Genomic DNA, 27,246 nt, shown 5'->3' with positions numbered 1-27,246 from the left:
AAAGTGACTGTAAGAATACTCAACAGCAGCACACAGTGAAAGAAAAGTCTATTTTTTCCTACCTTTTCTTCTTGTAACTTCAAACCTTCTGGAGTCCTATAAAGAAAAAGAGACATTTTTGTGGGTTTTGTTGTGATTTGGGGTTTTTTGTTGTTGTTGTTGGTTTGGTTTGCTTTTAATACAATAATTGCTCAAAACAGCATGAACAAAACCCCCTAAAAACATTAGTCATTGTCCCAGAGCAGCATCTACGAAGCTTTACAAAATAACTGAGGGGTAATTATAAGCATGTATTTCAGATTGTCCACAGGTATTTAATGGATCAATAGATCAGCTAAAATGATTCCTCATTCTTCATTCTCTGATAAGTTACATGGTAGAGCACAGCATCTTTCTTTAAAATGGATTTTTCTTCTCTATTGATGTTAAAAGGGAGCAGCTAGGAGGGTTATTATTACTGTATCAAGGATTTAGGGCTGGGGAGGGAGGAGGCAACACAGATATTTTTAGCAGAGGCATGTTCAAATACTTGAATAATTTCAAAGCAACCCGACTACTCATGCCTAGAGCCCAGGGCTCTTTCAACCTTTACACACCTACATGATTTGCCCTATTTCTTGCAAAGCATCACTACTATCTAGAATAAACTTCTTTTAAAGAGACATTGCATGAAGGCTCAAAGGGTTGTTGTGATCCCAGGCAGCACAAACTACACACACTAGTGGCGAGACTCCAGAGGAATACGTATTTCATTCCAAGCAGTAGCATTATTTCTGGGTTAATTACAAATACTGACAGTTTCCATCAGTCAAGACACTTTCTGTATCAAAAATAACAGAAGCACAGAGGACTCAAAGACCATCTTGCCTGGAGTCCCATTGACCTGGGCAGTGCCTACTGATGAGTGATACAGGATTAACCCCACTGAGTGCAAGCTCTCCAGACCCTGCCAAAAGCTTGTAAGGGGCTTCTTACTCCTGTGGATGTGCCTTAACCTCATTCCATTCCCTTAGTGCTCACTGTTCTCAGATGTTTGTTTGTCAGAGAAGGAAAACAAAAAAGGTTTGTTCCTCTCTTGCTTTTGATAGGGAAATAACACACAGCCTCCCCAGGCATCTAAGCTTCCTGCCCTACCTGATGCTTATTATGAGTTTATTTGTACTTTTTTTCTCTATAATAAAGTACCTCCCTGCAGACCACATTTAGACAAAGAGAAGTGCTACGCATCTCCTGAAATACATCCACAATCCTTTCTGTGGTACACAGCACCCTGCCACAGGGTAATTGGAAATCAAGCAAGTTGCCACTGGAGCACAGGGTAAAAAATACAGACTTTAGCCAAGTGAAAGATAGAAATAAACAATAGGGGGAAAAAAATCAGCTTATGGAAACAACAGTATCTGCTCAGCTAACTCCTGAAGGCCATAATTACCTCTCTCAACCGAGTACATCAGACAGCATCGGGGAATTCAGAATGAGGGGGTTTATTCCAGGATGCAGTACAACACACACTGAATGCTAAGGTGTCGTAGCTATTTCTACGTAACAGATGCTGCTTTCTTTCCTAGAAGTGACCAGCAAGCTGTCTTTCTCAAAGCTGTCACCAAAACCAAGGATCAGAACAGCAGACATGGTATTGGCACTCTCTAAGTCAACTGTCCCATCCCTGTTCAAGGCCAGGTTGGACGGGGCTTGGAGCAAGCTGCTCTAGTGGAAGGTGTCCCTGCCCACGGCAAGGGGTTGGAACTGGATGAGCTTTCAAGTCCCTCCAACACAAAGTATTCCACCATTCTATGAGCTGAAGGGAATAAACAAAATATGGGTATTTACTTATAGAAATACTAAGTCTTTACCCACTGTACGACGCTACCTTAGTGATCTTCAGAAAGACATAAAAAGGCATTCAGGCTAAGTACAGACTTCAAAGGATTTATCCCCTTGATGCAGCGAAGCTGAGCTGCGCAGACAGCGACACCCCAGGGACCTCTCGGAGCCTTTCAAAATATTAGTTTCAGAGGTGGGGCACGAGATAAAAATTCACATAGAGCCTGCTATCATTAAACCCATGTACATGTAATATATGCAAAAGGGAAGAGTACTTCTAAAGCTCCCCCGAGCCCCTCACTTTAACAAGCTGTTTGAATTCTCTGCAGTTCAAAAGCTTAGAAACACTAAAACTAATTACAACTATTACATTGATCAAAAGGGGGGAAAAGACACTCACTTTATAAAATTCAAGTGTCGGCTCACTGGTACTAAATATCCTTTTGGTACTTCCATGTCTGCACAGACATCGTGAAAAACAAAGGATGGTCTTCAAAGGTTCCCTTCTTTTACTTTGGTCCCCTTCTAATTGTACACCCTAATGAATATAAATTACCCAAAAGAACAGATGCAGGATTCAGAGGAAAAGCTTGTTAGAAATGCAATGGGAGAAGAGGGGGTCAGCCTGCGAATCACCACTTCTCGTTACCTGGGAGCACTTGGTACGTCCCCTCAAAACCTCCCTTTCAATGGAGAAAAGGCATGGAGAACACTCAACATTTCAGGAGTACACAGCGAAGTGGGAAATATACCTAAAAACCATAGCAGGGCTTAAAGAGCAGCCACAGAAATCCCATCACCTCCAGGTAGACACACAACTGCGGTTTCTATCCCTCTAGTAAAGTAAAACTGCAGCAAGGGCTCATTTTTCTTAGTTTGCTTCAGCCAAAACCATTTCTCTCTTCTGTAGCGCAGAAAAGAAACGATGCTAATTTCACTCCTTGAGGGCATGTTGAACATAAGACCTTTCTATTAGTGATCTAATATACCACTAAGAGACATTACCAGCAAGTCTGGCCACGGGCACAGCGCCGTGTATGGCTTGGGCTATCTCTTCACAGGAGAGAGTAGTCACCCTTTCTTTGAAGTGTAAGATACTGCTCTCAAGTTAAAAAGGAAAAAAAATCACACTGAGGTTTTAATAGTGTTACTGGTAGAGAATCAAACTATTTGGATAAAAATGACACTAAAGTTCTTGGATGCATTGCCTGAGGAATACTCTCCTGCAGAAGCCATAAAGCAGATGGTTATAAATGAGACTTATTTCATGGGCACCATTTAACAACTACAAATTCCTTTAACTAAAAATCTAATTTTATCAGAGCATAACTCATAGGCTTTGAAGGGAAAAATTTGCTTCAGATTTCTCACTCCTTCGAGAAAGCTTCTTCGCAAGTACCACTTTAAGCAGCATTTCATTAATGCAATACAACAGTTTTATTTGTCAAGGTTCATGTTTAGCACCTATTTGCCAGCTTTTTAATGTCAGTTAATTGAATGCAGAAGAAAAGGTCCTTCTGTTCTGTATCCGAAATGCCTAATCATGATGTGCAAATCGATGCAGTGTGTTTGCTCCAGTATTTGGTTTCACCAGACGTGTAGCCACTGAAAAAGCGCATCTCCAGATCAACCAACCCAGTGCCAACGGTTGAGAGGCAATGTAGTGTCATCTAGTGCAATTACTAACCCAACCTGGACCTGGAGGACAAAACCACAACACGAATCAGAACTACAGCTCACTCCCTGTAGCTGCCGTGCGCTGCACAGGCACCTGTGTGAACCTCCTGCCAGTTAACAGCAAAGCCCTTTTCTGCTCTCACAGAAGGGGAATGCCAGTCTTCCAAAAGACAGCATATCTCAATGTCCTGCCAAGCCGTAATAGCTGGTTTGTGTTACAGGCTGCTGATTAATGCTGAATCATGGGCCCACGGATGAGCAGAGCACTTCTGGAATGAAAAATCCGATTCCATTCAGAACAAACACAGAGGGGGGGGGACGCTTCATTGTGCTGCGTTAAAATACAACTACACAGAGGGAATACGCAATGTAGTACAGGGCTCGGTAACCAGCGTACTGCAGACAGATTTAGTGACAGTCATTAGTGAGGGATCCAAGCAGCGAAACCGCTTTCAGGTTGTTTGGTGTCAGTGTAAATAAAATGTTTAAACATCTCTATAAAAACATACCTACATCTGTCCTGTACCCCCACAAATAACACGCTGCGCACTATACAAGGCAACAGCCTCTTCTCCCTATAAATCCCTGTTGCAGGGGGGGTGGAAGGCTACGTGAGCTTCTGCTGCTGAAGCAGGAGGCCCCCACCTCCTGACCCCACTGGAGAAAGGGGCATCACACTTGGTACTGTATTTTACTTCTGTCTCCTCTGACTGTTGGGTTTTTTTTCCCCCCACATTAGGGTAATGGAAGACTTGGCTTCAACTCTCCTACAGTCGAGCTTTTGAACATCCCTACCAAGTGAAGCCCAGAAAACGTGGAACCACCACTACACTATTAACACTGTTACAATCACTTCAGCCTAGCTTCATTACACCAGTGTTCATCAGCAGTTAATCATATTTACTTTTTAGAGCTGCATTCAAGCAAACAGGGGGGCAAGGAAGGACCATGTACACGCTCCCCGTCCCTGCAATTTCAAGGCCAGGTTGGACACAGGGGCTTGGAGCAAGCTGCTCTAGTGGAAGTGGTCCCTGCCCATGGCAGGGGGTTGGAACTGGATGAGCTTTAAGGTCCCTTCCAACACAAACCAGTCTGGGATGTTGATTCCTCTCAGCCTTATAACTACAGGCAAGACCAATCCACTGAAGGGCTAATTTCTGCTTATAAAAATGATCTATGACAACCAAGAAATGGCTGTACCAAGCAGCAAGAACCGTTTGTCACATAGAAACCTAATTCCCACATCTATGAATAACATCCACCTATTCTCTCCAGCCAAGGACTGAGCACGCAGAGCAAAACAGTCTCACGGATGCTCCAACTACAGAAAGTTGTTATCACAGCATGACCAAAGGGGAGGTCTTTCGGAAACAAAGCTGAACCAGGACCGCCTCTACACAAAGCTGGTCCAGCACCGCCTGCAGGAAGTGCAGGATGAAGCGGAGCTTCCCCAAAGCTTTAAGATACCCATGGGACCGGGGACAAGATGCAGACACACAAACAAGCTGCTCAAAGCCCTCCTCAGCTCTAGAATAGCAACAGTCTAGCCTGTAGGCAAGTAATGATATCTACAGCAGGTTAAAAACATGTCATTAGGTATCTAGAATTTATAACCATTTAATGCATGTATAGTCACATCACCGGAAGCTGCTGTGCATGATTAAAAGCAATCTATTAACCTGGATCCTACAGCCACGGACTAGACATTAAGGTGTGTGTATAATGCATCCCCTTAGCAGCCTTAAATAAAAACATGCCAACGCACTGCAATATAAGATGGGGCATGGGACAAGGCTCCTAAAAAGCTGCTCTGAAACATATGCAGAGACTAGCACCATCACAAATTACAGCAACTACATAGTACTTTGCATTTGGTTTGTAAACGGCATGCAATGCACACAGACAAGCTACCAACAGGGACAGAGAAAGGACTGTTTCTTGATTTTTCCGTAACAGTTGTTCTTCCTTTTGTCCCTGCACATCCGCAACTGGCCACACGCAGTTTTCTGCATTCTAATTTGTAAAGTGTGCACACTTAGCAAGGTTCATAATTAAACAGTCACAATTAGGCTTGAAATTGGGAAAGACAAGTTCCTGTCTGCTATTTCTACCTAGTTCTCCCTTGACTAACACCAGATGATGAATGCTTCTAAACCAGCATGCAGAGGCACACAAGCATGAATCCCTGAGCAACAGCTCAATGTAGTATTTTAAGGTTCACATCTTGGCAGTACAGCGTCTCTCTATAGTTCTCTTTCTTTCCCAGCTTCTTCCATTTGCAAACCAGTACGCACACAGATTTGTACACAGCTGTGCATTTGCCCATCCTTTATGTCAGCCTCTGATCCCACAGCATGATGCCTAACATGCACCAAGTTTGGTACCTAACAGGTACCGACTGACCTCAAGAACAACAAACCTTGCAGTGTTTTCAGTCTCCTGCTCTTTTAAATGCAGATTTAGTCAGGAGTCCCTTAAGACCATAAGCAAAGGTTGACATAGGGGACACTGCCAAAAAAGCCCTATTAATGCAGCAGATGGAAGGGATGCAGACCAGGTAACATTTCACATCCACACGCTGCCTATATCACTGGACTGTAGCGACCCTCTTACTTTGTGGAAGAGACTGCAGCGCTTGTGCAAGGGGATAAATCGAATTCAGCACATGCAGAGGGATCGTGCTGCGTCCATCACTGAATTAGATGTTACTTCTGCACACACCAAGTCTCCAGGGACCTGCTCTCAGGATCAGACCACCCGCTGTACGATTCCTCAATATACAGCCCTGACTCATTTAGCCAATTAACAAAGGAGTGCCTGTTCCTATTAATAGACCATCATCCTGGGGATATTTGCTTTCCTTTCAGAGCATGCTCTTCCTTATCTCAAGTTGGGGGGGGGGCGGGTCAAGATCATTACTCTGCCATCAGTGCAGGGCAAGGGGAGGCACTCTGCATACAGACTGTAGTATTTGCAGCGGTTATGAGTAATATACAGACAATGAGGATTTTCTGTTTATAAACCTATGCACAAAGACTATTTTCAAGATGCTAATGAGGCACAGGACATCCACTTCATCTCTTTTTTTGAGCAGGCATAAGGAAAAGATGATAAATCGTATACTGCTGTTTAGAGAAAGCTTGCTACCAGTACAGATGCTGGCAATTTAGATTTGTCCTGTCTGGTACAAACACTGAGAGAAGCTCTGATGTCTCACATCACACTGGATCATCTGCTCGTCCATACGGCAGCTAATTGAGATGAGTGCTACATCTCTGATTTCACTCCCTATTTCCAGACTTCAGATGAGAAACCCAGGTACAGCTCCATCAATTTCCACACTGTCATAGGGAAGCTCCTGGGATGCCCGTTTTGGAAGTCACAGATTTGCAGATGTACCCTTCCTAATTGAATTAAGCGAAAACTCCCCTGCTTTATGGTAGAAAGTGCTTGAAGTAGAACTATCGCCCTTCTAAAACTACTGCTACAGCTTTTAAGGGAGAACATGCTACTTTTGGAAAACAATTAGTCAATATTTAGTCTTTTAAGGTTAAGTAGCTCCTGAACAGAGCATCAGAACCACATCATAGCCAAGATCTCCCTTAGATTTCTTTATGTGCAAGATGTTTTACCCTGGTCTTATTCTCTGCTTTAGGAATATACCAGCATTCCCCCACTTAAATATGATTTTTTCCACAGTTACTCAACTGTGACAGGAGGAAAAACTTTACTGAGATGTGGTTCCTGGGGTCAGTTTGTGCCACATGGTCCCTGCTCTCCCCAAGGAACAGCATCCAAGCACCAGCTACAGCACCCGAATTCAAGGTCATTAGTACTCAGGGCATCACCTAAACTGCAAGGATGGCACCTGGTGCTCCTGGCTGCTGTTAGGTGGAAGGTGATGGATCCCAGAAAGCAATGCAGGACCACAGAGTGGCATCATACACTGCATCTTACCACAAGCTTAAAAACAATTACAGGAACCAGGATTCTGGTTCTGCAAGGGGCTGCATACAAGAGGTTTTTACCTTTTAAGTTGTGCTACAGGTGTGCCCTGACAATCTCCAATACTTATTAGTGAGTCACATCTGTGAACATAACCTAAAAGCCTTCTAACTTGATGCTGTTACTCAAGTACACAGTACCTGCTTTGTTCCAAGTAACCCAATATTCAACTTTCCTAGTACTTCAAGCATAAGAGCATCCCACAGCTACAGCATTTATTAAACCTTCTGGGTACCATCCTTCAAGATACAGCATTTATTAAACCCTCTGGGTATTTGGGAGGGGGTAGGTGGGGTTTGGGGATACAGAGGAAGGACCCCAACATGTGTATCCAAATACTATGAAAACATTCCCCAGCACCTTGAACTGCAGATACTCTGATAACCAGCACTCAGAGCAAGGGCTTCAGGGATAACACACTAGTTAAGATTTAGAATAGTCTACAAACAGCATTTACAGCTTGCTAGAGGTACCATATCAATGCAGGTAACAAGGAGTGAATTATTACATACTGAAGTGATGAACACATGAATTTAAGTCTTGCCTGCTTTTACCTTCACTAATGTGTACGACAGGAGCAAGCTGTATCCGAGCACAGATCTGAATTCAGATCTGGTCCTTTCCTTCCTTTCTCCAAACTGACGCACAAGCAGGAAGAGCACACACGTGGCAGAGAATATATTACTAATAATAATTCTTTAAATAAATACCAGGATATTAGATCTTTGCCTGCATATAAAAGCGATGCACTGTGCCTGTCTCACTGCAAGCTCATGCTCTGAAATCATGCTTCTAGTTGAATTAGAAGCAAAAGCTTTCATCAGAAGCATTTGCAATTTCCCACCTTGCCTCCCAAAGCCCTCCTTTCCTAGCCTGTCATATTAGTAAATAACACTTGCTGGGGGAAGGAGCACAAAATCATCCCCGTGACTCCTCTGCTCCTTGAAATAACCAGCTGTGGTCTTCAGCTGCTTAAGATCTCCAAGCCCTAACTAACAAACAAGTCAGATGATGGATAACCTACACAGCCAATACCTTCCAAATGCCAGTTAGAAAGTTAAGGTACTTTTAAAACTGAGCATGTCTGCTACATCCATTAGCACAAAAACAAGCCTTGGTCTTTGGCATCCATTCCTCTCAGCAGGATTTAGTCCCATGATGGTTCAACCCCGGGGAGCTGCACCTCCCAGCTCCACACAAATCCATGCACAGCACTCAGAAGCTTCAAGAGCTTTCCAGCTCCCTCTGGAACCAACCTATGGGAAGTCTCACAACATAAAAGTGACAGCAGCATTCTAAACCATTAATACGAACCAGGCAAGTTGCAGGTTAAATCCTAGCATTGTCCTTGTTTTAATTAGGTTTTCCACTGTAGTTCATTCTACACTTGTACAGTTCAATGTACACATTCTACACCCATGGCATTCCAGACTGCAGGCACGTGTTCACTATTCTAATCAGGACTAAAAATAGTCCAGATTTTCTCTGGAACACCCCATAAACTTGAGAGATGGAAGGCTGAGCATCAAGAAATCATCCCATTTACATGCCATTTGTATGTTAGAGAGTCACTTTCTCAGCCAGAAGGGCTGTATATTGCAGTCTATGGCCTCAAGACTCATTTTTCCCATTATAAATGCAAAGCACAACTGCAATAATTCCACCACAGGCCATGAAGAAATCGATTTAGCAATCACAACATAAATTAAGCGGTGGTTTTGATGCCACAAACTTGTTCCTATGTAGATCACAACAAGTATTAGTGAAGGTCGGTGACCCATACCCAAGTGTTTGCTTTGATGAAGTTCTGAGGAATTTAAGATCAGAGCACACGTTAAATTATTTGACCTGGAAATTAACCCTTTACACATTTTTAAAGCAATTTTAGTGCACTGCCAGGAGCTTTTCTATTTGTGAGTCAATGTTTTAAACACGTGTTAATGGAACTGTACATTAATCAAACCACAAAGTTGGTAACAAACTCCTCAGGAATAAGGAGCTGCCACCTGAACAAAGGCCAGTGTCACTAGAAGATGATTTCAGGTGATGTTTTATTATTAAAACGGTGTCATGGCTAAGCTATTTCCTGAATGATAACATAAGAGCTGTTGCTTTCCTCTCAAAAGGGGATCTCAATTCCACTGACATAGCCAAAAGATCTCTTCAAGGCTTCCAGATTCATCCTGGTGTTTCGAACCATGCTGTAACCAAGCTTGCAGAACAAGCTTTCTGTACAGTTCCCTTTCAAATCTACATTATAACTTACATCCCTTGAAGCCATTTCAACTGCATTCTCTGAACATTAGAAACCTTAATGTTAAATTCTGTGCAAATCTGAACAAATACGTTTCTACCTTAGACCTTTTCACCTCCAGCAAGATCAAGTAATTGGTACAATCACTTCATGCTTTTTTAGAGAAGGATTGAATGAATTAATGTCTTTCAAATATAATAGTTCTACAGTTCTTGTTTGAGCAGATCATTGGAGTAATGGAATTAATTCCACAGAGTAACGCCTTCAAAAAAATCAAAACTAATGCACAGTATCTGAAGGGGGCTACAAGGACGCTGGGGATGGGCTCTTCATTAGGGACTGTAGTGACAGGACAAGGGGTAACGGGTTCAAACTGAAACAGGGGAAGTTTAGATTGGATCTAAGGAGGAAATTCTTTCCTGTGAGGGTGCTGAGGCACTGGAATGGGTTGCCCAGGGAGGTTGTGAGTGCTCCATCCCTGGCAGTGTTCAAGGCCAGGTTGGATGAAGCCTTGGGTGGGATGGTTTAGTGTGAGGTATCCCTGCCCATGGCAGGGGGGTTGGAAATGGATGATCTTGAGGCCCTTTTCAACCCTAACTATTCTATGATTCTATGATTAGTGCAGGATGATATCTTTCTGAATGCACAAGCATGCAAAATATTTGGTTGCTTTCCATAAAGCAAAAGTGATCTAAGACAATACAAGAACGTTTGGCAGAGTTCCAGCGTACTACCTGAGTCTACACAGCAACGAAATAACAGTGGAGGTGTGGAGGGGAGCCGCTATTCCTCACTTCTACAGAACAGAGGATGGATATTTCAAGGAAAAAGTACACCTGAGCCAGATCTTGGAACTGCAGATCTCCAACCCCACTGAAATGATAGTTGAGTCCTGGTAAGCAGCAAAAAGCATCTTCTTAATTGGCTTAAACTGCTTTATTGAACTAACTCACACAACTGCAGGTATTTGTAGATGGGATGTGACTGGGAGAAATGAGATTCTCCAACTAGAACAAAATCCTGAGGCTTAAATAGATCCAATTGCAGCATGAATCCATCAAGAGCTTATCATTAGCCTGGCACTGACTAATGTGTCTGCCAGTACGTAAGTGTTGTAGGCAATGGCAGCTAAAAAATAGCAGTGTCTCCTTTCCCTTGCCTCTCCCACCACCTCCCACCACCTCCCACTTCCAGGCATTTGAGCAATCATTTAACAAACCTATGATAATCAGGAACTAATTAAATAGCTAAAATTGTTCCAGCATTCATTGTTTTCTTTCCATGAAAGTCACATTCCCAGACTTTTATAGCCTGATTTGCATGCCTCAGACTTCAAAATCCAAGCCTACCCACATCTGTGCAGCAAGGCACACGGTGAGCTCTGGTCCAGAAAGCCACCATCCCCACTGGGACAGCCCACACTGGACACCTATCAGAATGGGGACCTGCTTAATCCACATCACTACAACAAAAGCCAACGCTGTCACCGTCAGCACTCAAAACAGTTGTTTGTTCACTCTCATAAGCCCAGGGATGGAACACTGAGGAGTGCATTACTGCCCTGCGTGAGGAGTCCTACCACCCCATCAGGCTCCTCTTCAGCTGGACAAAGATCCCCATCCCTCGATATAGCCCTTTGTCCCTTTCCAATTACTTTGGACTTTGCAGAGGTTCAATGCCAGAAGGTCAGGAGGGAAACAATCCAGCAGTAACTTCGCTGGTTCTCTCAGAACCACCTATGGCTCCATTTTGCTTTTTTTCTAAGCAGCAAAAAAAGCCCTTTTTTTTAAGCTTTTTCCAGGTTTCACCTTAAGGGCCAGTGACCCAAATGAAGAGCCAGGATAAGTTTGCCTGTTTCATTTAGTGTCACTGGTCCCAACAGGGGACAGAGCAGCAAACAGAGTTCCCCAGCCCAGGACAGAGCATACCATAATGTCTTTGGGGCAAACCCAGCATCTCCACCATGGCACAGTTTCCCTCCCAGGATGATATCAAGTATACTCAATAAGTGTAGGAGCTGTTTCGTTGTTTCTTCACCGACCTCCTTAGTTTAACACATGAATAAGCCCTCACTTATGTTCTGGTTTTGCAGTACAAAGAGCCTGAACACAGCACAAAACTAGAAACACAGGAGTTGTAACTGCAGCAGCAGTGGGTGTACAGTACCTCTTGATGCGATCTCCCTGCATCCAAATACAGCCTTCTGCTCCTGTCTTCAGCCATCCATCCCCTCGTGATCAGCAGGGAAACCCCAAGCAATACAAGAGATAACCAAAAGCTTCTTGATCTCATCATTTCACGTCTGTTGAAAACAAGAGAACAGTCAGAACGCAATCATTGCACAACAAAACCCAGCTCAGATGCAGTAACACGGCCAAAGCTTCAGGTGATGGAGCCCATCCAGGCTAGGGCAGCGTCAGTGGAGCATTGCAGACTCCCAAAGAACACGCAGCAAAACACTCATCTTCCTGTCTTGCACTCCTCAGTGCTCTGGCAATGAATTCCCACATCACAGCATCTTTGTGAAACACTTCTCCCAAAACTAACCCCCACAGGACACGTTGTTCCCGGTCTTCTGCCACAAAGCACCCGCAGAAACAGAGCCCTGGGGTTTCTGAATCTAACTACAGCATCCAAAAGCAAACCACAGCAAAACGCAGTACTGTGGCACCGAGAAGGCTAAAGGGTGACTTTATCCCATCTCCAGAACCCCCAGCGGCACAGGGTTACTCCTACTGAGGACTCATTCTCAGCAGACCTTCAGGAAAGCCCCAGACACCCCCATTCATTTCTTTGGCCACTGGAGAAGCCATAGAAATACCATTATTCCCTTCATTCAGAGGATGCAGCTGCCTGGAGCAGATGCAGCCACTGCCCCCCCATTAGGCTACACTTGAGTTTGCAAGACCAGGCAGGGTCTGAGCTGAGCCCCAAGACACAAGAATAGCCATTTCCTTCCCCGATGGTCACAGAACCCATGAAGACTTGCATGGTCCATCCCTGGAAACGCTCAAGGCCAGGCTGAACAGGGCTTGGAGCAAGCTGCTCCAGTGGAAGGTGTCCCTGCCTGTGGCAGGGGTTGGGACTGGATGAGCTTTAAGGTCCCTTCAACCCAAACCAGTCTGGGATTCTATGATTTCTATAGTATGCAAGTGACAGGCTGCTGCTTGGTTTGAGCTATACATGAGCAAGACAAGTTACCTGCTAGCGTCAAAATTAAACCTAAATTAAGTCCCCATGACACACCTTATCTTGACAGGACTCATTTTACAGCGTTTTCATGCCAGCTATGTGCTGCAGCTGCATCACGATTCATTTTGGAGCCATGACCATCTACACCAGCACCGACTTGGTCTCAGGTACTTCGTCTGCTTAACGCAGCATCAACGCGAGCACAGCCTTCACCACGCGCCCATGCAGCTCAGGCGCTGCTTTTCCCCAGCGCTCATGCAAACACCCTGAATCGGGAGCGCGCAGGATGAAATCAACATTTATTAGGCTTTCTAAATTCCAATTAGAAGGCTCCGTGTTGCTGGGGCTACAAATAAATGTTTAATAAACCAAAGCCACTATATCAATAAGTGACAAGTACGTTGTTACGTTACGAATCGCTCTCGCGCAGCAAGGCTGCTCCTCACGGTTTTTATGGAGGCATTTTGTATGCTCAGTTGATACCATCACAGCAAACAACTCTTTCACTTTGCAGTTCTAGAGACCTCTGACTCGTACCCTGCTTGAAACGACAATCCTACGGCAAAACAAGGGACCAGCTACTTTCGTGTGTATTCAGTAAATAACCAACTGCTTGAAAACGTGATGGTGTTTGGATTAGGATGATTATAACACCAATGAAACTGAAAGGGCAGCCTCTACCACTAGAAAACTCTGGCTGGTTTATAAATGGGATTTCTAGAACATCTTTCTCTAGTCACTTTAGAAATCACTTTTATTGCACGCTGACTGACAGTACCCTAATTGCTCTCACTCATAGTAAAAGGGGACACACTAATACACGTTATATATCTGAATAGCCTAAACCAAGCAACGAGTGTACACTGTAAATACCAAGTGAGGGTTAAGCCTGAAATCATTCAGCATTTTCATGCTACTCAGCATCCTAAACCACAGCTCAGCATCGCCTTAACCTGAGCTAGGAGGAAGGCTCATTGCAGAACCTGGTCTGCAGCTGCATCATACAATACAGCTACCGGAGTCAAGAGAAAGAGTCTAATCGATGGAACAGATCTGGACCACCACTGTAAACTCAGACAAGTTTTACTACCCATTTCCTCTCTTAACTTGAAGAAGGGACAGGTTTGGAGCCTGCACAGCACTGCCCAGGTAAATCACGCACATGGCAATGTCTGCATAAAACAAGTAATTCCACTAGAAAAATAAGTGAGCAGTATTGGTGGCTGAAGACTAGAGGTCTCCCAAGAGCTGGGGTGGAGGGGGGACCTATCACACACCTCCTGGCCTTACTGCCTGAGCAGAGAAACAGACTTTAATCTGAGCTGTAACGCAGAAACTGGGGATTGCAATGCAGATGCTGGGAAGCAAAGTTGAGCATCACATCCATTTGTGACACATTTCCTTCAGCTTCAGGGGAGTGACTTCCAAAGCAGGTTTGGCTCTTAGGTTAAAGATGATACCATGCAAAGACTAAGAGTTCACCTAAAGATTGGGGTTTCTTCCTCTGAGCTAGAGCAGTGCTACAGCCCTCCTTGCAGCCAGCACCGCTTTACCTCCCACAGGCAGTTTATTATCTGATGAAGCTCAAGCATGAAGGCTCCTGCATACAGTGCCCAGACTGGCAGCATCCCGCTGCCAAAGACACAAGCACAGGGTTTAGAGTACAGGCTTCAAGCAAAAAGGGTCACCTTGGAACAGAAACAGGACCTTGCCCGTTTGAGTGGGGAAAACTGTTTAAAGCGCTTCCATAACATGCAATAGGAGCTGCCAAGCAGGCAGATTACTGTAAAGATCCCACAACTTTTTCGTCCACAACACAGAAGCATTAAGAATTCAGTTATGGTGGCTAATAAAATGGAAGAATTTGCCAAAAGCTGTTATTTGGGTTGGTTTGGGGGCTACTTAAATTGCAGCTTCTTTTTAGCTTAGGGAAATCACCGGTTCACAGCAGCCTTTAGTGATCTCCAACAAGCCTCGCATTAGAACGAAAAAGGTTGAACTTAATTACCTGAAGTTATGACTGCTGCTACAGCAAGAGGAAAGCTTTCACACCAAACCCTTCACTCTGTCAAACCAGCTCTTGTAACACCAGGTAAGAATCTGGTCCTCATTTCCTCTGCCATCAACCGTTTTAGCCTTGTCTAAACAGCATTTTTATGACCTGTAAAATAATTCTGATGACTGTAATTTCTTACTGAACGCTACAAGTGCTACAAAATTAAGGAGAAAAATCCTTTTGAAGCTAACCTTTGAGCAAGACATAACGAAGCCAAATAATGCCATCAGCTGTCCCCAGTATCCTAGACAAATTACTCAAAGTTCTGATGCATTAAGAACTCATCGGAAGCAGCTGTGATGTGTAAGTACAAACCAGACATTCCATTTGAGCAAAAGCATATTCCACTTGATCTTTAAACTCTCCAAGCCACTTCAATGCTCCTACAAGAAATGCAGGGAACACCAATCCAGGAGGGACGAAGGACTGCCGAGAAGCCCCTAAACCCCGCAGGTATTAATCCTTGCTCTCAAGGCTGCCTCCGTGACTCTTGGATGCTTCAATCACTGCTTTGCTCTCAGGTTATGCTTACAGAAGTCCCAACCATCCCTCCCATTCGCACCACGGGAAAGCCGTTTATTTCCACGGCGCAGCAGCGTGCGAGACCAGCCGGGAAGGAGCGCATCCCTTACAGCACCCGATAAACTAACGTCTCCGACGAACCAAAGCACCATCGCTGCCGGCTGCCACTGCCCGCGGGCCGGGGCGCGCAGCGGCGCCCGACGGGGCGCCCCGCGGGAGAGGCCGCCGGCACCACGGCGCCTCCCAGCGGTAGCGGAGGGAAAAGCCGGCGCCACTCGCGACCGCGGCGGGACGCGCCGCCCGGCTCCGTGCCCCACCGACGGCGGCAGCGCCACGGCCCCGGCAAGGCCGGCGGTAAAAGGGCGACCCCCGCGCTGCCCCCCGCATCCAAGGCGCGGCAGCCGCGGCCGCCCCCCGGGCGGCATTGCCACCTCTTGCCCCCACTCGGGATGCGCGGAGCCGACATCCCCCTAAGCCCGTCCGCCCCTCGCCGCCCCGCGGGGGCCGCCCACCTGTTACCACGCCCGGATGGGGGACTCGGCGGCAGCACCCGGAGCGCCGAGCGCTGCCCTCCGCACTCGCGGAGCGCAAAGCAGCGCGGTCCCCACGGGCGCGCTCCCCGCAGCCCGGGCGGGGACGGCAGCGGGGCCCCGCGGAGCCGCACAGCCCGGGCCGGGGAGCGCTGCCCCGCGGCACTCACCTGGGGACGGCAGCGGGGCCGGGACGGACACGGAGCAGGCTGAGTCCGCGGCGCGGGCCGGGGCCGGCCCTATTTGTGCTCTCTGGGCCGGAGCCGCCTGACGTCAGCGCCGCATTTGCATATTCCACCCAATCGCCAGCACCTGTGCGGGGCCGGCGGGACCGCCCCCTCGGGGCAAGCGGCGGGGGGGGGCGGCCCGTCGAGGCTGGGGATGGGGGGGATGCGGGCAGCGCGGCGGGGACACGGTGGGTATCGGGGTCCCTGTTGGAGCATCCCTGTATGTGTGCGCCAGAGCTGAGCGGCCGGGAGCGCAGCACAAACACCGAGGGGACCCCCGAGGCGGTGGGTACCCCTCAATGACACACACACCCCGCATGCCCGTGAGAGCTGCTGCAAGGTGGGACGGAGCTGGTCCGGAACGGGGCGAGATGAGGCCGCTGCCGCGCACGGTGCGGGGTGAACCCACGGGGAACCGAGTTTTCCCCACAGCCCACCTCTGATGGCTCTCCACATCGAAGATGTCTCGTTTCCACAACCCCCTGGTCTGACAGAGAGGCAAACGCTGCCGTTCATTCATTCATTCATTCGCTCGTTCGTTCATCCTCCCCTTCCCCATCGCGTCTGGTTTCAGAAATGAAACAGAATAAAAGTCAATCTAATAATTTCTCATTTATCTTTTAAAAAGGGCTGGATGTTTACGGGAGAGGGAGGCAGAGTGGATGGAGGAACAAAGGGGACTTGGGGTGTTTGGCTTCAAAGGCTGCAAGAAGGGTGAGGCACAAGCCGGACATACCCATAGGCAATGGATGTAACACCCGCAAACTGGCCCAGGGGGTGAGCGATCTAAACCACCCAAGAAAACACACCAATTTTGGGTGTTTCTTCCTATAAGGAATCCATCCTTCAGCTGGATCCTGCTGATTTGAATTGGATTTGTCACTGGCTTTAGCATGGAAAGGACAGGACCCCCTAGTCTGGGTGTTTAAAAAGGCACAGGCTACCCCCAGAAACAGGGTCTAGCCCAGAAGGAATTGTTCTCATTGAAAAATCATTGCACAGACTTAGGCAGGAGGCTGCAGAAGAGGCTCCCCCATGAGAATAAGATTTCTTTCTTAAATAAAATATATATAAAATAAATGATTTATTTTGTATTTTTTATTTTCTCCGCAGGAAACACCAGCGATGGCACAGGTTGGCTCGACAGAATCTGTCACACCTTTAGTTCTGCCCCGTTCAACGCAGCACCTCTGAAATACAGAACTTATTGTACCCAAACCATGCACAAAGGCTTGTGGGGACTCTTGGAGTGGTTTTTTCTCCGGTTTTCCTTCTTTGGGCAGGAAATGATCTGCAATGGCTGATTGAAGGTTTGGATTCAAAAACGAAATCCCAAATGGAATAAAGCAGGGAGGATTCACTGCGTCCTAAGAGAAGAAATGAGCGCGTATTTCACAGCTGGCCCATCCGTTTGAGAGGTCTGAGGTTTTAAAAGAATCAAGCTGAAATCTAATCGGAGACAAATGCATTATCTTCAATGAGATCTTTTTCCTGAGGGAAGGTATTGGGAATCATATCAGTGGAGACAACTCTTCCCCATTTCCCAAAGGGAAGGAAGAAAAACCTTGCCGCCTGCCAACATCATTTATTCTATGGAAACAGGTCTGTGCTGTCAATTGGAGGTATTTAGAATCTCTCTGTATGTCTTAAAGACAGACATAAACATGAGATGCATTGGTAGACATCTGAAGTACCTGCACTGCCCCTCTTTGTTTCTGTCCAGGCATGCTGGAGGATAAGGATACGGAGCCAGGAGGCAATCATGTTTCTCCACCACCAGCAGCTCGCCTGGGTGATACCTGCCATGATACATTGGTAGCAACAGGCACATTTTGCTCATTTGACATCACTGACACAGTTCTATCCGCTCAGGCTGGAGCTGCCGTGCTTCTGTGTGACCCCAGAAGGGCTTGACCTGACATCTTCATGCCACGCATCTTGACACCTCAATAAGGAGCGTAAAGCACTTCCATCCCTGGCAGTGTTCAGGGCCAGGTTGGACACAGGGGCTTGGAGCAAGCTGCTCCAGTGGAAGGGGTCCCTGCCCGTGGCAGGGGTTGGAGCTGGATGAGCTTTAAGCTCCCTTCACACCCAAACCAGTGTCAACTGGCAGGCACCCTCCTTGCACCCTCCAGCCAGCTCAAACACTTTCAATCTGCCCTGAGACCCTTCCAAAGCCAAGTGGAATCCTAGTGCATCCCAAGGGGTGTTTCAGAAAGGATGCTGTGGAAGCTTTGCTGTTTCCCTCACACTGCTTCACCTACCCGCATAGGCTGGGCAAAGCAAACAGCAGGAGCAATAAACCGCTGCTTGCTCCAGAGCAGGCTGGCAATGAAAAACTGGTAAATTCCTCATCTTCAGGGCTGGATGAGTTTGAAGCAAAATAATTGTTGCTTTCTTTTGAACTGGGAATTGGAGAGGCCCAAAAAGCAGTGATTGGAGTGAGAAGGAAAAGAAAAATGGATGATTTTAAAGACAGACTTGAGGAGCAGAAGATTCTTATACAGAGAAAGGGGAAAAACAAGCCTGCAGTTGTATCGGTTTTTCATGAAAACACAGGATAACCTGTTCACTGAAATGAGACTGAAGCATCCCCCCCTTCCCTCAGTTAAAAAGATATGTGAAAGCAAGGAAACCCTGGAAGTTTGGAGGAATGGAAGCTGCAAGTGACAATGTGTTTAATACGATGTGGGCAGATCAGAGGGCTGTGAAGAAGGAGAAACCTGGGCCTGTCCCATACTCATGTACTTCAGAGAGAGGAGCTGGAAACGTGTAACCTACTGTCGGCTTTGACTGATGCGACCTCGGTTGGTTTGAATGGGAATTGAATTGATGGGAGATTTCAAACAGCTTGGGAAGGCAGCTCCATGTCACTGAAGATACAGTGGCATTCAAGGGTGACCACAGCAGTTAGGGTAAGAGAAAGAGCTTTGAAGAACAGATGGTCTTCTCTTATTGTAAATAAAGACCACCACCACCACAACAGAGCAATGCACATAGCTAAGACTCCCCGATTTCAACCAGCAAAGGAGTTAACTGGAAACCACCCGAGCTATCCGACGCACTTCCAAAACCTGTTAAGAGTGATGTTCAGGAGAGGGAGATAAGGTTTCCTCTTTGAAAACTCCAACTTTGAATGACAGCAAATCACCCACCTGCCCCCCTTGTCCAGCCTGGCTAGCGAAACGCAGTAATCAAACATGAGTTTTTAAAGGAACATTGTATTCACTGGAAACGAGAAGCACAGGGAGTAATAGGACAACAAGATTCACGCTCATCACTTTCAGTTATTTGAACCAAGAGCCTAAATCAGACCTGATTAAAATAGGGACTCAAAACCAGATTCAACCAAAACTAGAGATATTAAACAAATACAAATGTGACAAGAGTCACGATGCAATTATTAGGAGTCCATCTTTTAATTGCTCATTAAGATGACTGTGTGTATCTTTGCCTACGTACATTTAGCAGAGCCTTTTCCTTTGACAGCGCATAAAATTATCCATGCCAACTGTATATCTCTTACTTTTTATGTCAACTTTAGAATCGCCAGTTTTTCATTATCCTTTTGGTCACAAATTAGGAAGGAGGAACAAATTTAATAGCATCCTCAAACCTTTGGAGATTGTGTCAGCTTTGTATATCTGTGCCAGTTAAATTACCATTTATTTCTGCTTCAATTTAATGCGGTCATCTTCATACAAACACACACGTATTTAAAGCCTGCTCTCAGGGAACAGCGTTAGTGCACCGAGGGGCTGCTCTGAAAAACTGATATGGAGCTCAGACTTGAGCTTTTCTAACCCCATCGCTCCATTTCAGATGCAACAAATGCACAGGGCCAAGGTCAAGAGCTGCAAACACATAAGAGTTTTCGGTGGGTGCTGTTCTCCTGTGGGAGATGGGATGTCTATGGATGAGCCACTGCAGCAGTGGTGCATCCTTTGGGTGGTCAAAATGGGTCAAGGACCAGACCTAAGTAGGTGCTGCCCTTGGGGACCTGTCCTTCTCTGTCTTCATCACGTTTTAGTACATGATTGGTCTGTTTGGCAAACGGCCCCAGATGCTGGATCGCAGTGCTTCATCGCTGCCTTTGTGGCCATGAGCTCCAAATAATCAAAAAATACACTGCAAAAGACGTTTTATACCGAAGGAAATACTAAAGGTAGAAAGAGGAGTTTGATTCATTTCACAGCTGTAGTCTGTTTTGATTTGTTCGTAATTTTCTACGCTACTGCTTCCAATTTGAGAGTGTCTGGGCCTCGGATGACAATGAGAATGGGATAACAGATGATGAGCTCAAAACACTGAACACAATCATACTCGCCCTATGTGTACCCACAATCAATATGTCACTTTGAGGAAGGAACCATCAGCCACTGGGCAAAGTTTGGAATAGAAAATGCCACAGGAGCTCAAGGCACATTTCTTATTTCTTAGGAGCTGTCAGAGCAGCTGGCTTGTGGCTGTGTATGGGACACGTGGAGGGTTTAAATAAGTAGCCCCAGAAACCTGAATGAAAATGGATGTGGCAACTTTCAGTGGGGCCCTCCATCTCCATCGCTCTGGGAACCCAAATGCGCAAGATTAACGGTGGGCTAATGGAGGCACCAGCATGAACAGGTCCCATGGCCATTGACTGAGCTTGTGGCTTTGGGAAAAACACCCATTTTTCTTCAGTTTACACATCCCTGAATATTTTTTTTTAGTCTATTCTCCCACATGCACGAGAGCCCATCAAAAATGATGGACAGGCTGGATGTGGTTCTGAGCAACCTGATCTGGTTGAGGATGTCCCTGCTCATTACAGGGCAGTTGGACTAGGTGAGCATTGAAGGTCCCTTCCAACCCAAACCATTCTATGACGGTGTTTATCTGAAGACAAGAAAGCACTGTGATCCATGGGCATGGATAACAATAATGTATTTATAGTTTTTCCTAAGGTCCTTGGCTATTTGTACGGACAGCTAAGTCATAAGAAAGTCTTGGTGCACATTTTGGAGGATGTGGTGATCTTTCAAGCTTGTTTTCAAGGGGAAGCTGAAAGTGAGGAGCTTTCTCAGAGCTGTTATGACAGAGCAGCCAAGCAGGCACTTGGTCACAGGGACAGGACATCTAATCCCTGTGCCAGAGAGAAAGAGGCAGATGGATGGAACAGGTGAAGATGAGAGAATATGCACCAAAGCTGAAGAAAAACCAGCAAGAAATGTGAGCCTGCCTCATGTGAAACATGTGAAAGGTTTCTAAAGCGATTTCGCACCATCGCTTAATACGTTGTACTCCGTGCCTGTGTGTATCTACGCTGTGTATCAAGAAATACACATGAGCAAGGGTGAATTTGCTACAGATTCCTTAAATTGCCTCTGCAGACAGATGGGCAGCACGCAGGCTGGGAGGGAGCACGAGCAAGGAGGATGTCGGTTGTCAAGCAAAATTAAGCAATGGAAATGGCACCATCAGCGCTAAGAAAGACAAACCCCTGCAAAGCACTAGCCGGGCTCGGTTCTAACAGCAATTAAATGATTTAGAACAAGACTCTGATCGTTTACCATTTTTAAAGGTGAAAGGTGTGATTTTGGTAATACCTTAAAATTAAAAGGCCATCCACTCCATCTCTAAAACGATGGTTTCTCTCCTGGAAGACTTATCTCATTGTCAGTCCGTTAGCAGCCAGCCAGAACCCATCCATACAAAAATAATTGGCTATTGATATATGGTAATGCTAAAAAGTTATTCTTATTTTTGTTCATTGCCACAGAAAGATGTCCTCTCTCGCCTCCCCTTTCAATCATTATAAATGCTACTGTGGGAAACAAAAAACACTCTTCTGAGATAGATTAAGATCTGCTTCACAAATAAATACACTTTATCACTAAGAGAAGAGGCGAGTGTCACTGGTATGGAGTGTTGTATACACAGTAAAGACCACTTATACTGGAATTTTCCCCTCATGGTAAATTAATGTCACTGGCTCTGCCCAGTCCCCTTGGCACGAGCAGGGTCCAGTGCAGGATCTGTACCTGACAGTGAGACACTGGCACAGGGTGCCCAGAGAAGCTGTGGCTGCCCCATCCCTGGCAGTGCTCAAGGCCAGGTTGGACACAGGGGCTTGGAGCAAGCTGCTCCAGTGGAAGGGGTCCCTGCCCGTGGCAGGGGCTGGAAGTGAACGAGCTTCTAACACAAACCAATCTGGGATTCTATAACACATGTGAAGAATGGGCTCTGAACCACAACATCAACCCCTCCTTTTCCCTTGACCATAGTGAGCTAGAAAGGGGTAAAAGGATGGATTACTGGAGAGGGACAGTGCCCACTGCTCTCCGCAGGGACTGAGGTCCCATCTCCCCCTTTGCCCAGAAAAACATCACATCCTGCACACCACTGTGGTACCCAAACAGCAAATCCCACCACTACCACCAGCCACTGGGGCCTGTCAGATGTTATTTGTGCTCAGGCTGGGAAGTTTGCGCTCAGGCTGTTAAAGCTGCAACGAGCCAGTGGCAGATGCTGCACTTGCCAGCTAAGCACCCCTCAAGAATAGCTAATAAAACCAGAAGACATTAGGCTTCGTAATGCTGTATTTCAAAGATAAAGAGCCTCTGGTTGGAATCATGCTAAGATCTTTACTTTCTTGTGGACAGCTATTTGGCTGCTCTGTACCATAATCTAGAGCTGAACTGAAACAAGAGGCTGTAAAACTCTGGCTGGGATGCTGCACAGGGAGAGGTAAATGGCAGAACAGAGAAAGCAGGGAAATAACTGAGCTTGACAAAGAATTTTGGGACCATGATTTGAGCTAGCAGTCAAAATTTCTCATGCTTAAGGCTCAAACACACACCAACGAGAAAGCGAAGTGTTGAATGGCTTTAACAAATCTGTCTTGGGATCTTGTGTAGACCTCAATTCTGGGTTGTTTTGCCTTATTTACAGCCATTCACTTCCAACAGTTGTTGATTAAATGTTTTGAGGAATAAAAAATTAATTTAGATTTGTTTTGGCTGCTTATGGAGTTGTTTTTCCCCATCTATTTTTCTTGGTTGGCCAAATTTCTACTGTAACTCTTCCAACACAAACAGTTTTGATTGCTTTTAGGATTCTGTTAGAAGCATACCTCTCTTAGTAGTAGCTACACTGAGCCTATGTTATCCCTTTAGCAACAGTCTCTCCTGCAGTAAAAGGAAATGCATTTTTTTCTCGTGTCTCTTACTGTCCAGAATTACTCTTGGCTATTACAGTTGTCAATGTTTAGTATTAAATCATTTCCCTGCCAACTCATTGTAATCAAATCTTCCACAAAGTCAATAGCAATAACATTTTTATAAGGCATCGTCTCTCTCTCCCCATTAGGTGCTTTCAGATCTTTGAATTTTCCAGTCTGGAAATAACAGACAGTGACCTGGAATAAAGAGTAAAACTTGTGAAAGTCACACGAGCAACCGTGTCATTGCTCATTCTGACCCAGCCTGTGGGGCAGAGCTCTGACTGCTCCAGACAGGTCACTCAGTCATACAGAGACTGGTATCTTCTATAGAAAAGAAAATGCAAAACAAAGAAATGAGCCACCGGCCCTACCGTGACCAGTGACACTATTTCTACTGCAATTAATGGGACCAGATGTTGGCATTGCTAAGCTGTATGTGGTGTTACATTGGGCACATCTGTGCCGCAATGCAAATATGCCACTACAGCTCACAGGATGGTACTTAAGCTGGTTTAAAGGAGGTGCTGGCAGTTGCAGCACTGCAGAACAGAGCTGAGTGCTGCAAAACCCATCCCAGCACTGAGTATTTACTTGCACCACGGAGTCCTGCGTGGCTGGGTGCTGTCACAGCTGCAGTGCCATTAGCACCTATGGTGCTGGCTCAGCAGTGCGGGGATGCCTGTGTGAGCTGAAGATGCTGCAGAGTCCCGTGTGCCTCTTGCACCACCCAAAGCAGTGGGTGCTTCATAGCCAGTGGGAAAACAGACAAAGACCACTTCCTCCAGCATCCTTTCAACTGAAAGCAGCTTTCACCTGCCTCTTGGTCAGGTCCTCAGGGTAAACTTCAGTTTCATCTTATTCTGCCTTAAGGAGGGTCAGAGTCACACAGCTGAGGGTTACTCTGGGGTGGAAGGAAGCAAAGTGGGTCATAGACAGAGCTAAGTTGTGACAGGCCACCTTAATTGTAAGTGTACAGCTTGCACAGAAGACAACAGAAGTTTTGTTTCAAAGGAAACAGCACAATTACAGCTTCCTATCATAGCTATTTACAAACACAGATGGAGAAAATACTACAATGAATGAAAAAAGCCCCAGATTTCCCTATAGTTACACTGTGCTAATGACACTTGCTATGCTGTAACTCAATAAATGAAAGCATAAAGGCTTATCTAAATGAGTTCATTCTGCCTTAAGAGGAAAAGGCTCAGGAGGGGACCTCACTGCACTTGCAGCTACAGAGGGCGAAGGCAGTGAGATGGACCCAGATGCACCTCATGGGCACACAAAGAACATGCATGGCCAAGGGTGAAACAGGGAACGTTCTGGTTAGGTAGAAGGGAGGAAAAATACCACCCTGAGGGCAGTTACAGACTCTAAAAGAGACTGGGGAAGGTTGTGGGGTATTTCCTTTGAGACATTTAAAATGTGACTGGATGAGTCCCTGAGCAACCCACCCTAGCAGACCCTGCCTGCAGCAGGAGGTTGGGCTCAATGACAACTCAATGACTTGTCGACCATGCCAAGTGCAAGGTCCTACACCTGGGTCGGAGCAATGCCAGGCACAGCTACAGACTGGGCAAAGAACAGATTCAGAGCGGCCCAGCGGAGAAGGACTTGGGGGTGCTGGTCGATGAGAAAATGAGCATGAGCCGGCTGCAGTGTGCGCTCGCAGCCCAGAAACCAACCGTATCCTGGGCTGCATCAAAAGGAGTGTGACCAGCAGGGCGAAGGAGGTGATCCTGCCCCTCTGCTCTGCTCTTGTGAGACCTCACCTGGAGCATTGTGTGCAGTTCTGGTGTCCTCAACATAAAAAGGACATGGAACTGCTGGAACAAGTCCAGAGGAGGCCACGAGGATGATCAGGGGCTGGAGCACCTCCCGTATGAAGACAGGCTGAGGAAGTTGGGGCTGTTCAGCCTGGAGAAGAGAAGGCTGCGTGGAGACCTCAGAGCAGCTTCCAGTACCTGAAGGGGGCCTATAGGGATGCTGGGGAGGGACTCTTCGTCAGGGACTGCAGTGACAGGACAAGGGGTAACGGGTTCAAACTGAAACAGGGGAAGTTTAGATTGGATCTAAGGAGGAAATTCTTTCCTGTTAGGGTGGTGAGGCACTGGAATGGGTTGCCCAGGGAGGCTGTGAGTGCTCCATCCCTGGCAGTGTTCAAGGCCAGGTTGGATGAAGCCTTGTGTGGGATGGTTTAGTGTGAGGTGTCCCTGCCCATGGCAGGGGGGTTGGAACTGGATGATCTTGAGGTCCTTTCCCACCCGAACTATTCTGTGATTCTATGATTCAATGACCTCCAGAGGTCCTGTCCACCCCATTTAAATCTACAATCCTCTGATTTTATAAAGAGCTTTTGATATCAGCCTCTAGAAAAAGGAGCATCACTTAGTGAACATGGACAGCTAAAGCCACAGTCATTTTCAGGGAATCAGGCTAGAGTATGTATATTTTAATGCTACTGAAATATTTTAATGCTACTGAAAGTAACAAGTATCCAGCTGGCTTGTAACTAAAGGAGCAAAGCAGAGGCTAACACTCCAAATCAATAGAGCAAACTGATACAGGAAGTCTTATTTTCTGTCTAGGAGCAGAAGTTCTGTTGAAAATTGCTTATAGATATTCTGATGACCAGTTGCTGCTGTGATGTTAAATAAGATTAACACATGTGAAAAATCTATTGTTTCATTTTCACCCATGTGAAAAGTCCTGATGAGCTCTGAACTGAGATCTTTCACCTACACTGGTGTCTGCTCTGTTGTGGTCATGTATGTTTTGGGTGATGCTGTTTCATGTGTCTGCAGCTGCTCCAGCAGAGATGTCCAAGGTATGAATGCTGCATCATCAAGAGTTTTCTCTCTTGATCATGGAGCTCTCTTCAGTCTGAAGTTATTTGACTTGGCTTTAAGCACTGCAAATGCTGTTGTTAAATCCTGGGATCACTTCCACAGCTTAATGGCACTTCCTCAGCATATACATCCCTCCTCTGTGGATTTTAATGATAGCAGAGGACCTCTCAAAGTCATGAGGCAGTTGCCCATTAGGCGACTTAGTTCTTCTGTCACTCACAACACTGATCGTGCAGTCAGTGAACTCTCTATACAGCTTATAACTAATGAACTAAACTAAGTAAAAGTCGAGGTGTACCAGGCACAACACAGTGTGAATTAGCTGTGCTTTCTCACTTTAATTTGAGCTTTGCGGGGGTGCAATAACCTCAGTGTCAGAGACATCAGCATCACAACCCTCAATTAACTCATTGTTTCCATAGCAAGGAGCAAAATCAATGCTGATTTTGAAGATACTTTCATTTGTCTGGCCCGTTGCAAAACAATAGCAATGATCCAAAAGCATCATGCGCTGATGAGTGGGTTTCTCCCAAGGGTGGCTGGCGTGCCCTTACACACTCAGAAGATGAAGTATGGAAGTACTCTGCAAGCACTTACCACTTGCAAGTGTGGGTGACTGAGCTACATCTGTGTAAACCACAGTCATGAGTTGCATTGGCTCTGATGGGTAATTTGTTTCTGACTCTGCAAGGCAAACCCATAGAGACCAGCAGTCGATACGAGTAGAAGTGGATTAGTGCAATAACACACACCTTTTGGGTCAGTGGGCAAGCAGAATAGTTATTATTCCTATTAGCTCAGATGCAGGTGGAGAAGAAAGGAGAAAGTTAGTGTCAGCTGTGGGCTCTGTGTGTCTTGTTTCTCTTCTGCTTTTTCTTTGACAGAGTTATAAAACCTGATGCTATTTTG

The 27,246-nt window shown here is 46.1% G+C and overlaps 1 protein-coding gene across 9 annotated transcripts in view; it reads right to left on the bottom strand.

The window, feature by feature from the left end:
- FSTL4 (follistatin like 4) overlaps window positions 1-27,246 on the bottom strand; it is a 396,562-nt gene that overhangs the window by 189,649 nt on the left and 179,667 nt on the right. For 6 of the 9 annotated variants that reach the window (XM_065690678.1, XM_065690673.1, XM_065690681.1 and 3 more), the window contains exons 3-4: window positions 11,927-12,062; window positions 63-96 (exon numbers count right to left, since the gene is read on the bottom strand). In XM_065690678.1, the coding sequence (XP_065546750.1) occupies window positions 63-96; window positions 11,927-12,055 (163 nt within the window). In that variant the 5' untranslated portion in view covers window positions 12,056-12,062. Of the gene's footprint in view, window positions 1-62; window positions 97-11,926; window positions 12,066-16,163; window positions 16,173-16,230; window positions 16,303-27,246 lie in introns of those variants that run through there. The other 3 variants (XM_065690675.1, XM_065690683.1, XM_065690676.1) reach the window with 2 other exon arrangements.

This window comes from Lathamus discolor, chromosome 10 (assembly GCF_037157495.1).
Source record: "Lathamus discolor isolate bLatDis1 chromosome 10, bLatDis1.hap1, whole genome shotgun sequence".
In the NCBI taxonomy this organism is placed as follows: Eukaryota; Metazoa; Chordata; class Aves; order Psittaciformes; family Psittacidae; genus Lathamus; species Lathamus discolor.
The sequence above is the reverse complement of the archived record's forward strand: the minus strand, read 5'-3'. Positions and strand labels throughout refer to the sequence as shown.